Source organism: Balaenoptera acutorostrata, chromosome 14, assembly GCF_949987535.1.
Source record: "Balaenoptera acutorostrata chromosome 14, mBalAcu1.1, whole genome shotgun sequence".
NCBI lineage: Eukaryota > Metazoa > Chordata > Mammalia > Artiodactyla > Balaenopteridae > Balaenoptera > Balaenoptera acutorostrata.
The window spans coordinates 76,635,993-76,647,667 of NC_080077.1; the positions used below are offsets into that span (position 1 = coordinate 76,635,993).

The 11,675-nt window shown below is 48.4% G+C and overlaps 1 protein-coding gene and 1 long non-coding RNA gene across 5 annotated transcripts in view; one reads left to right on the forward strand and one right to left on the reverse strand.

Moving 5' to 3' along the window:
• LOC130704756 (uncharacterized) overlaps nt 1-2,176 on the reverse strand; it is a 138,184-nt gene extending 136,008 nt beyond the window's left edge. The window contains exon 1 of the long non-coding RNA XR_009005223.1: nt 2,009-2,176. This is a non-coding gene — a long non-coding RNA (uncharacterized LOC130704756). The remainder of the gene's footprint in view (nt 1-2,008) is intronic.
• Nucleotides 2,177-2,365: 189 nt separating this feature from the next.
• On the forward strand, nt 2,366-9,907 carry TENT5A (terminal nucleotidyltransferase 5A). 4 transcript variants are annotated; one of them, XM_057527981.1, is made up of 3 exons: nt 2,366-2,637; nt 3,434-3,995; nt 5,105-9,907. In XM_057527981.1, the coding sequence occupies exons 2-3, from the start codon at nt 3,471-3,473 to the stop codon at nt 5,879-5,881; spliced, it is 1,302 nt and encodes a 433-aa protein (XP_057383964.1). In that variant the 5' UTR covers nt 2,366-2,637; nt 3,434-3,470; the 3' UTR covers nt 5,882-9,907. The 4 variants fall into 4 exon arrangements, with proteins under 4 accessions (XP_057383964.1, XP_057383963.1, XP_057383962.1 ...); XM_057527980.1 differs by lacking the exon at nt 2,366-2,637 and adding an exon at nt 2,919-3,038; XM_057527979.1 differs by lacking the exon at nt 2,366-2,637 and adding an exon at nt 3,052-3,188.
• The last annotated feature ends 1,768 nt before the right edge of the window (nt 9,908-11,675 follow it).

The window sequence follows — 11,675 nt, forward strand, 5'->3', positions numbered from 1 at the left end:
TTTGTTAAAGGGTCAGGGAAGTGTCAGCCACAAAGCCCTGGCAGCTTGGGAGAAGGGGTCTTGCCCCGCTGCTGCTGGGACTCATCTCCTCCCCTTGCACAGGGTCGGATGCATCGCAGTCTCTCTGTATCTGGCCTCAGGCTCCAGTTCTGCCTCTCAGCCATGCCCTCCACTCTTGGGGGAGGCCATGAGAGCAGCTGGGTGGAAAAGAGCAGCCTCTGCTGGGGAGAGGGTGCCCACCTAGAGAGCCAGGCTGCAGTGGCCCTTGTTAGTTAGGTGAAGAGTGTGGCTGGGCCCGTGTTAGGATCACATGGGAGACGCGCTGAAATGCAGATTCCTTTAGCCCTACAGAACAAAATCCTGGGCGTACATACATGAAGCCCCGGTGCTCAGAGGCTCTGAGACTTTTCTGATATTTTTCTTTTTCTTCCACTTTTTTTTTGAAAAAGGGTTTAAGTACAAAATAATGGCAGTGGGGCTAACCCCTTGATTTTTTTTTAGTGCAGTGTACCTAATACATGATCTACTCCTTTGCCCTTGTTTTCAGGGGCAGAATTCATATTAGCCTTTGAGAGAAGCACTTTTAACAGGCCTCTTCTTTTTGTTTCAAATCGTTTTTGCCTCTGTACTTGTCTTGCCTTCCAATGGGAGGTACTGGTAAGCTACAGGTATCCCATTCCTGAAAACGATGGCTAAACAGCACTCCCAGAGAAATGGGTTGGGTTCAAGGCCTGACCTCACCACTTATTAGCCATGAAAGGGGCAAATCTCTTTACCTCCCAGTTCCTCGGTTTCCAAATCCCTTCTCAACTGAGAAGAATATCTTCTCAACTGAAGATTAAATGAGGTGTTAGCTGTCGAGAGGTAAGCAGAGTACGGCCCAGAGGCGCTCAGTAAGTTCCCGGCGACGCCCCAATCTCCTTTCTTACCGTGGTGGTCTATACAGCCTTGCTCAAACTCTCATTCTTTTACACTCTTCCCTCTGCTGACGGTGCTTTTCTCCTTCTCCCTCAACGAGCAAGAAAAATCCACTTTTCATGATCCGATCCAAGGGACATCTCTCCTCCGGTCTTCTCCCCCAGTTCCCCTGATCCTAGGGAGCTCACTGCTGCTCTGTGTCCCATCGTTCCTCTCCCATAACACATGTACAGCTGAACCGTAATTCTCTACTTGCCTGTCCTGCCCACTAGACTGCTTGAAACGCAGTACTTCTGAAAGCCTCAGCACTCAGCTTGGTGCCTGGCACGTAACAGGTGGTCAAGCCACATTACCTATACGTACTTCTTCTGAACGCCGGGGCAGAATGGATGCATTTATGCATGGGTGCCTGGACCCATGAATGTGCTTCTGGGGAAGCGACGGGCCTGTGAGAATTGTGTGCTTGGTCGTCCTAGGGTCCCTTCCCCGACCACCCCACCGTGCGAGGCCGGCGCGGAGGGATCAGGGCCTCCGTCTGAGGTCCAGCCGGCTCCCCCGCTTCGGGAACGCAGCTCCGCAGGGCACCGGCAGGGGGCGGCGTTGCCACGCAGCTGGACGCTCCGCGGGTGACCGAGCCCCGCTCCCCGGCGCGCCTGACGCGCAGCTTCGGTGACGAGGCCGGGGCTCCCCCAGTTTGGAGGGGGCGGGCCGTTCTCCCTCACAGGCCGGGCGGCTGGGGTCGCGCGGGGCCACGGGCGGGAGTATTCAGCTTCCCAGGCGCGTCCCCCTTTCCCCCCGCAACCCGCCCACCCCCCAGCCTCTAAGCGAAGGAAAGTTACTCTCCGTTTGGAAAGAGGCAGCTAGCGGCTGGAATGGACGGCCCGAAGAAAGGGCGCGCTTTCTGGCAAAGACGTGGGTGCGAGCGCGAGTGCGCGCGGACATAATGCTACACTCCTTTCGCGCCGCCGAGGCGACTGAAGTTGAGGGGCTGGGGGAGGAACGCTTGTGTCCTTTGAACTCGTACTATCGCGGGTCGTGGAAAACTAGCTCGTGTCACACTGACATTCACATTCACTTGAAAAAGGCAAACCTTAGCGCCCGACGACGAACACGCTTCGGCTCCTCACTTGCCGGCGAGAGAGCGCGCCGCCGAACGTCCGGCTCCACGCAGCGGCCCTTCGCGCGACCCGGCGGCCGCGCGTTCCCCGCGCCGCGCTCCGGGCCCGCCTCGCTCTCGGCCAGCGGCCGCGCGCCCGCCGGGCCGCCCAACGCGCCGGGGCGTCCGGTCGGGGACGCGCGCCGCGCCCCGGCCGCCCGGAGCCGCCCCGAGCCGCCCGTGCGCGGGAGACGGACTCACGCTCGGCCCCGCCCCCCGCGCTCAGTGGGCTCGCCCGGACTTCCCCGCGCCGCCCGAGATTTCGAGAATCGAAACCCCGGGAGCCTGCCCTGCCGCCTGCGCGCGGCACCTGATTGGCACGGGGAAGTGGACGCTTTAGTTCACGCCGAGGCCCGGTTTATTAACGGAGTAAACGGCCTAGCCCTACACCACACAGTTTAAAAAGTGGGGGGTGGACGGGTGTCGAAAGACCCTCTGGAGCAGCGTCATTAAGCTGCAATGACGCGCCATAAACGGCGAGAATTTTATGTTGGAAGTTGCTGCAGTTGCGCGTCTTTAGCCGGGAACCAGTTGTGAGGGCCATTTAGAACACTTGAGGCATCGTAAGTGTTTCGTCGTTGGGGGGGAAAAAAAGAGGGGCGGGGTAGAGGGGGGTCCATACAGCAAATATATGTCTGTGCACATCAGTGCACACGGGAACCGCCGCCGGCTTCCCCCTCCGGGGACCGCGCCCGCCGCTGCAGCGCTAGGCTCCGCAGGGCTACGGCCGCGGGGCGGGTGGGGGCGGCGCCCTATGCAGATGAGGAGGGTGTGGCGAGCGTGCGGCGCCGGGCCCCGGAAGCGCCGAGAGGCCCCGGTATAAAAAAAGTAGTGAGGACATTTCCCCCCGCACAACTGCTAAAGCTCCAGAGACGGGAGCGTGTGCGGCGGCGGCGGCGGCGGCGGCGGCACCAGCAGGAGCCGCCACCTCCGGGACCACCGCGGCTGAGGCGGCGCGGGCGGGGTGAGGGGCGGGAGTGGCTGGCGCGGGCGGCGGGGGTCTGGGAAGGACTAAGTCACTCGCCGCTGCCGGGAGCGCACTCGCGGCTCCTGAAGTGTTGCCGCCTCACGGTTCCTCGCTCGCCGCGCTCCTAGAAGGGGCGGCCGCCTCCAGGTGACACAGACGGGACTCCCGCTTGCGCTTTCCAGATGCATCAGAGATACTTTTGGTGCGGGGCTGCTATGCGGGGGCGCGGCGCGCGCGGGCCGGAGACCGCGGGGGCCTGGGGAGGGAGAGTCTCCGGAGAGCCCCCGAGGCGGGGGGCGAAGCGGGGAGGGGGCGCGCTCCTTCCTCCTCGGGCCCCTGTTCGCCTGTTCGCCGCGCGTCTCAGCGCGCTCCTTCCCCCTGTTCTCTTTTAGGACCGACCAGGGCCCAGTGGCGTTCGGCGGGCACTTCATGGCGGAAGGCGAAGGGTACTTTGCCATGGCCGAGGACGAGCTGGCCGGCGGCCCTTACATCCCCCTGGCCGGCGACTTTAGCGGCGGCGACTTCGGCGGCGGCGGCGGCGGCTTCGGCGGGCACTGCTTGGACTATTGCGAAAGCCCCACGGCGCACTGCAACGTGCTGAACTGGGAGCAAGTGCAGCGGCTGGACGGCATCCTGAGCGAGACCATCCCGATCCACGGGCGCGGCAACTTCCCCACGCTCGAGCTGCAGCCCAGCCTGATCGTGAAGGTGGTGCGGCGGCGCCTGGCCGAGAAGCGCATCGGCGTCCGCGACGTGCGCCTCAACGGCTCGGCCGCCAGCCACGTCCTGCACCAGGACAGCGGCCTGGGCTACAAGGATCTGGACCTCATCTTCTGCGCCGACCTGCGCGGGGAAGAGGAGTTTCAGACTGTGAAGGACGTCGTGCTGGACTGCCTGTTGGACTTCTTACCCGAAGGGGTGAACAAAGAGAAGATCACACCACTCACGCTCAAGGTAAAGCCCCCCGAGAGGGGCCGGGGGCGGCGGCGGGCCGGGCGCGGGGGGGCGGCGCGGCGGGCAGAGGGGCGCACGTCTGCGGCCCGGACCCAGGTGGGCGCCCTGGCTGATTTTGCTTTTGAGTTTTTTCCTGAGTAAACCAAGGTGCGTGCACTGTGTCGAGTGTTTCAGCTGCTTCAGCTTCCAAGTCTCCTGCTTCCTCCTCTGCCCTGCCTTCTCTTCCTTCTCATTTTTTAACTCTTGGCTTTCCTTGATTGAGTCGTGTCCCGAGGAGATTCTGATAAGTGAAAGAGTGAAATGATGTGAACCTTTCATGTTTTAAATTTTTTTTGAGTCATTTGATGATTTAGTCTCTGGGAAGAGAGCAGCCTGCAGCAGAGGCTAGTCAATGGGCTTATTATTGTATTGGGAAACGTGAATAGATTTCCTAGCTGCCTTCACGTGACGCCGTGTGTTAAGCATATATATGGTGCTTCTCCAGGTTGGTTCATGTGTTCAGGATATAATGGGTCCCCTCCTCCCCACTTTGGTCCAAAGCTCGTTTTATAGAATTAGTTAAAATTATCCGAGGAACCAGCCTCCCAGAATGTCTTAATGTCGTTCATATTTGATTTTAGCTGCAGAAGCCCGGGGGGACCGACAAGATACAGATCCTATCGGTTCCCTCAGCAGGAGGGAAACGAGGTGACTAGGGACAAGGGTGAGAGGCAGACCAACTTTTCCCTGTAGGCTCTTCTCTCTTTTGAATATTGTGGTGATATTGTGTGAATATAGTACCTATAAGATCATTCTCAAAAAATAACATTTCAAAAGTCAGGCATGACAACAGAACCTCCTAGTACTGTGCTACCTCTGCGAGAAGCCTCACACCATTATTTCTAGTCTCTTTCCCAGACGGCAAAACCACTCGTTAAATGTATTTCTTGTTGTTGTTGTTGTTTTGAGAAGACTGTTTAACGTTTAAGCCTGCAGGTAGTGTTTTGCTGAAACTTGACAAAACAGAAGGGAAGGAGCAAAATAATTCTCAGCTGGGACGAGGATGTACTTATTTATTGATTTTTTTTTCTAGGTTTGCTCATCTTCTTGTTTTGTCTTTTAAATTGTAGGAAGCTTATGTGCAGAAAATGGTTAAAGTGTGCAATGACTCTGACCGATGGAGTCTTATATCCCTGTCAAACAACAGTGGCAAAAATGTGGAACTGAAATTTGTGGATTCCCTCCGGAGGCAGTTTGAATTTAGTGTAGATTCTTTTCAAATCAAATTAGACTCTCTTCTCCTCTTTTACGAATGTTCAGAGAACCCAATGACTGAAACGTTTCACCCCACAATAATCGGGGAGAGTGTCTATGGCGATTTCCACGAAGCCTTTGATCACCTTTGTAACAAGATCATTGCCACCCGGAACCCGGAGGAAATCAGAGGGGGAGGCCTGCTTAAGTACTGCAACCTCTTAGTGAGGGGCTTTAGGCCCGCCTCTGATGAGATCAAGACCCTTCAGAGGTATATGTGTTCTAGGTTTTTCATCGATTTCTCAGACATTGGAGAGCAGCAGAGAAAACTGGAGTCCTATTTGCAGAACCACTTCGTGGGCTTGGAAGACCGCAAGTATGACTATCTCATGACCCTTCATGGAGTGGTGAATGAGAGTACCGTGTGCCTGATGGGACATGAAAGAAGACAGACTTTAAACCTGATCACAATGCTGGCTATCCGGGTGCTAGCTGACCAAAATGTCATCCCTAACGTGGCTAATGTCACTTGCTATTACCAGCCAGCCCCGTACGTAGCAGATGCAAACTTTAGCAATTACTACATTGCACAGGTCCAGCCAGTGTTCACATGCCAGCAACAGACATACTCCACTTGGCTACCTTGCAATTAGGAATCATTTAAAAGTGTCCTGTGGGGAAGCCATTTCAGACAAGATAGGAAAAAAAAAAGAAAAAAGAAAAAGGCTGAGTGACCCAGCCATGATTAGGGATATGTTTTGTGCAATGATGATCTGCTCCTGGTTTTAAACTTGGCAAAGCTTGTGGATCTTTTCATAGGTATGGGAGCATGATCTCAAAATAACCCACCCCACCACCACCGCCAACCCTCCCACCTCATTCTCCTACCCAGCTGGATTCTGTCCTGAAACAAAAGAGACCTGTCATTAAAAGCAACCAGGTTCTCCTAAAATAACAAGGGAAAAAAAGCTTGATGACAATATGGGTTTGCAGTACCTGCTCCCATAGCTTTGCCATAGGAAAAAAAGACAAGTGGAGAGTTTCTTATAAGGCGGAATTCACAAAAGGGAAAATACAGAGGAAAAAAGGGTCTCACTCCAACGAAATTATCAATTCAGGAGTTCAGATAGTAACAACTGTACAGGAGGAAGGGGGACTCCAACATTGGGATTACTATCTGAGGCTTGTAGCAAGTGCTTTCTGTGGAACTCTCCCATTGCGCTAATAGAAACGGCTTGCTCCGAATGAGCAGTAGTAGGTTGGTGCAGTTCTCATAACAAACAGCAGAACTTATGATGACACAATCCATTATTTCCAGCTGCGTGCATAGCTCGCATTTTTTAAATGTGAAAATGCAAGCAAAAACAGCTGTAGCAAAGAAAGTATGCTCAAGGACCAAAGATTTAACAGATAAAAATACCCAAGTAGAAAAGAAATAGTAGAATATATAAAGAGTTACTATATTTGTTACACACCGATATACATCAAAGTGCCTGTTGCCTTCTGAAAATTTGAAGTGGAAAAATTTTATGGTTTAATGACTATTTTATCAGGGACTCAAGAAGAAAATAAAACAACACATAAGCTTGTGAATGGTGGAGGAGATGCCCTATTTTTTCTTGACAAATACTTGTATAAAATTAACCTTGTTGGTGTGATATTATCCTAGGTACATGTGTATGTGTGTGTATATTATGTGTATATATATACATATTTGTGATATGTGTATATACACACAATACATTGATTATGGTCTAGAAAAATGTAGCATATAGGAAATGTTTAAATACTGTGTGCTTTTATGTTTTCAACAGGATGACATGAGACGTGGGCATATTGCAGTGATGAATTAAAACCCACATCTAAAAAAATTAAAGCGAATGAAGGAGGAAAACAATTAATATATTTGATAGGAAGAGCAGAGATTATACATTTTTAGTGAGTTTTTTTTTTCCTTTTTTTCTTTTTTTTTTTTTTTTTTTTGTGAGTCATAGAATTCCACAAATGGGAGAATATTTGTTTGGCAGAGCACTCTTTTTTTATACTAAACTGCCATTTTGACAGTTTGAACCCTTTTACTTTTTGTAATACTTGCATACCTCCATGGTGTATAATCCAGTGGATCATGGATCAGTGATAGTCTGTTTAAATCCCTGACTGCTAAAAAAGAATTTCTGGTGATCTGAACACTACTTATTAATATTTAAATGAATTTTTAAATGAATGCATTGTGCATTCCAGGACCACTAGAATTTAGTAAATGTGAAATGACCCTTTTTAAAGAGTATTTGCACGATTACTTAAAATTTATATATGAAATATATATTATATATAAAATTTTATAAATTCATGCCAATATGAAACATCTTTGACCTGTTTGTCACACTGCATTTAAGTATTTAGTACTGTACTTTAAGTTCACTCACTTTGCATTCATTCAGATCCAACTTTATTTTCTGTTTCCCAAGAGACCAGTTACACCTTTGGGAAATGAACTGGCATTACTGTTTCAGTTCAGTGACAGCTAATCCTAAACCCATCCCTTCTCTCAGCCCTTAATTCCTTTGGACACTGGTCTTTGAAAATGTATTTGTTAAAAACAAATCTAACACCCAAAAACCTTCCCTTTGTATCGTGAAACAGCTGCACAATCCCTACCAAGTCTAGTGGATGACTGCGTACTCTGATCGTTGCTGTGAAGGGTCAACCAGATTTTTGTCATCAGTTAAAGAGGGATTGAGGAAGAAACTAGCATCATCCTATTGGCAGTGTAATTTATTTGTTATCTGGGCATCCCTCAGGTGCTCAATGCTGGTTTAATCCATCCGCACTACCTTTCTTGTGCATCTTTCTTTGAAGCCTTAACCGGAACTTGATGGGTTTGCTGTAGCAGCGTCCCTGTGAATTCTGTCCGAGCTGTAACAGCTACTGCACTGCCACTCACTGTTACGTAGGGAACTCTTTCTTCTCCCACGTTGGCTCAGACTCCCTCACTCCAGCCCTGGGTTTGAAAAATTCATTGTAAATTCCCAGGAAATATTCCATTTGCAGGTTAAGCCTGATACTTAACTGTCAGCAACCAGAGCTCCGCCTCCTTACCTGTTTGGATGTTTCCTAAAAGAAAACTAAGGGAACGCTCGGGAACAGAGGAGGAGTAGCTGGTGATCTGCCTTCTTCCTTCTCATCCTAACTCTTGACCGATGAGTCGTCCACTATTTCAGAAAGAATCTGGAGGTCTCTGGCTCTGCCACTGCTATGCCATTGCTATAACCTGCTGTTATTTTATTGCACAGATTTTTGTTTGGAGGGGCCTTCTTGGAAAATACGCTTTTCATTTGTTTTCTCAGATATTTATGTTCTTTTCTTGCTTACTCTGGGGCTGGTAGCATAGTTGGAAATGCCAGCACCTGGCATTCAGATAGAACAGGCTGTACTCAAGACAACCTTCAGCATTTACGTTAAGATTTATATAATTTATTTCCCTTTTGTATGTACTATTGTCTTGTGCATATGTAGTTGAACAAACAGTGGAATATATGTCTCTCTTTGTGGATGTGTGGCCTAAACATTTGAATGTCTGGTGAGAGAGAGCCGTGTGTCATAGGTCAGAGAAAAGGACAGCTCTCAATTCCTGATTAGTGCCTGTGATTTGCTTACCTTTGTGTTTATCTGGTCGAGTGTGCTGTTACTTCAAAGCAGGAAGAAGTTTTTTATCTTCTGGAGTCTCTTCTCACCTGTTCAGCCTGGCATGTCAGGGAACACTTCACCTGTGACAGTGCCCTTTTAACAAGTTGACTTTGCAGTAAAATCTCGTTGCCTCAAGACGTCCTACATCAAGATGGACTTTTCCCTTCCAGAAACGGGATCAAGTGTTTGCTCACTTTCGTAATGGGTGGATTGTTTTAACGTGGCTCCAAAATTGCAAGGATGGAAGAATGTCTGTAAGCCAAGCCAAGGAGGAAACGCCAAGAAAAGTGAACATACCATTTTTTTTGCCACCCCTTTCTGTTTGCTGATCGTAGGTTGCCTTATTGTGCGTGAAGTTGTTTTCAATGCAATGCTTGTCAAATAAATATTGTGAACTATGTTGTAAATGAAATGTATTATGTTAAAAGCTGTCAGCAGTTCGAAAATAGGCTTTTTTGTTGTTTGAAGACAACGTGTGTTAGATGAAACCAAAAAGCCAAAAAAAAAAAGTAATTTCATATATACCACCTGTTGGAATATAGTATTTCTTTATGATCTCTTATAGTATAGCCTTTTCAGCGCTAAGAAAGAATCTCTGTGTAATACGTTGTCGTAATAATGGCTTGCTAACAAAGTACATGGTCAAAGTACAAAGTTGGAAGATGTCAAGTAACTTGGCGAGACTGGCTGCAAATCCTTGCAGAATGGAGGGTGCTCTGCCCGCTGGCTGTCTCTCTCTCCGACCTCTCTACAACCATCGCCTGCCCCAAGAGGCCCTGATTGCAGCACGCCGCACCTGGGGTCACTCTTTTGGAATACTTTCACTTCAGTCTGTGTCACAGGCAGAAAAGGAGTTGCTGGAGAATGGACTCTTAAAAATTGACTCATTTGAATCAGCGCTAGAGGGAACAGATTGTGAATTTTGTTTACAGCATCCAATATTTGGATTTTTTTTTTTTTGTAAATAAAAAGAAGTTATTTTTTTCTATTGATTTGTGCGTTGTTTTCCATCTCTGTGCTGGCTAAAGACCATATCCTCTGAATCCAACCTGTATCCATGAGAAAAGATGAAGCAGTGTTTGGAGGCGACCCACCTTTATCAATTCTGATTGGAGTGCCAGTCATTCAAATGCCCAGCTTGCAGCCAGCCCGTCTCTGACTGGCTCAGTAAGCTCCATTAGAATCTAGATAATGGGTGCCAACAGTTTGAATCTGGTTGTGAGCTTAGCTGTGTTAAGTGACCCAGTCGGAGCTGTTTTCCAGGATCTCCTGGCTCTGGACTGTAGGTTTGCTGTAGCCCTGAGGGGGCCTTGGTTTTTAGGAGTAGCGTAAGCGTTGTGACTGAGTCATCCCTGGTTTTTATATATATCATCCATTTGAGGCTCTGTAGCGTTATTCAGAGTGTTTGCCTCGGGAGGGAGGGAGTAAGTTCTGGCAGGCACTAATTGGAAGGGAAAGCGGAAGGAAGAGCAATCACAGGATCTAATATGTTGTGCTTTGTTTGTATGCATAAGCTGGGTGCAGAGATGTTGCCCTTTTGATGAGCATTTCAAATAGGTAATCTCACCTGTTCAGATTGCCAGGGAGCATCCATTTATTTATTTATTAATATTTTTTCTTTGTGTCGTTTTGGAGACTTTCTCAGTACTAGTAGCATGAGAATTTGGTAAGCCTCAGCTATTATAGGACATCCTTGTGGCTTTTTAAAACCGTTGAAAGTCCTGACGTTGGACAGAATACATGCTTGACGCTGCGGCTATGAAAGAGCCATTCCTGGTATTCAAAGCCCGTTTTCTGTCACATATACATCATAAAATACAAGGTGGTTATTTGGTTTGGTAGTGTTATTTGTGTGTCATTCTCTTCTTTGTTGCAACCTCTTCATTTTTTTACAACCATCCCTTGCATGTCTGTGGTCATCACAGAGTCCTTTTCCAGTCAGGGTTGAATAAGGACAGTAATATATTAAGCTCCTCCTGGACTTAGGTACACCCTGCTATTTCTAGTTGAATTACCAGACTGCACCTAGCTAAGCCTGGAGAGAAGTAACACACCCTTCTTTTCCTTAGGAATCTTACTACCTGAACATTCAGTGGCTTTAAGAAGAAAAACAAAACACAAAAATTAATACCCAGAAAGCAAAAACAAGGAAATTAAAATCATAGTTTTAAAATATAAAGTAGAATAAGAACTTAAAATCATCAGATACCTAAGAAATTAAACTGTAATTTCCTTCTTAGAACCAAGTTTGAAATAATGTGAATGTCCTGCAGTCTAATAGCAGAAACAGTCAAGCAGGAGGGGCGGGGAGGAGAAATGATTTTAAAATGACCGTGGCTTTCACCCAGCAAGGCCCAGGTCTTGGTTTCTAATGCTGTGCTCTAGGCCACCTTTGACAAATGGCTGGATCAAGGGCTGGGGCAAGGAATATACCAGAGGAACCTGGAGCATCTTACAGTTCCAGAAAGAAAGGGTGTGCCCAAATAAAACCCCACAATGATGCGGGGAGAGGGGCATGTCAAAAGGACACAGGGGCCACCTGAAAGAACTCCAATGGCCAAGCTAGAGCAATTTGAGCAAAAAATAAGTCGTATTGGATTATAATGCAAAGTGTAAAATATCCGTGCATCCACACAGAAATAGATGATTGCATAAATAAATAAATAAATAAATGGAGGCAAAAAGATAAATTTCCGGTGCAGAATTCCAAATAATCCGTGTACATACTGCTCACTCCAGGAGGTGGAGTTTAACTCCTTA

What these genes read in the sequence shown, in the direction of transcription:
- TENT5A (XM_057527977.1), top strand. Translation starts at nt 3,224, where the DNA reads ATGCATCAGAGATACTTTTG. An exon ending in ATGCATCAGAGATACTTTTG is followed by an intron (nt 3,244 to 3,433) that starts GTGCGGGGCTGC and finishes GTTCTCTTTTAG; the next exon opens with GACCGACCAGGGCCCAGTGG. An exon ending in TCACACCACTCACGCTCAAG is followed by an intron (nt 3,996 to 5,104) that starts GTAAAGCCCCCC and finishes TTTAAATTGTAG; the next exon opens with GAAGCTTATGTGCAGAAAAT.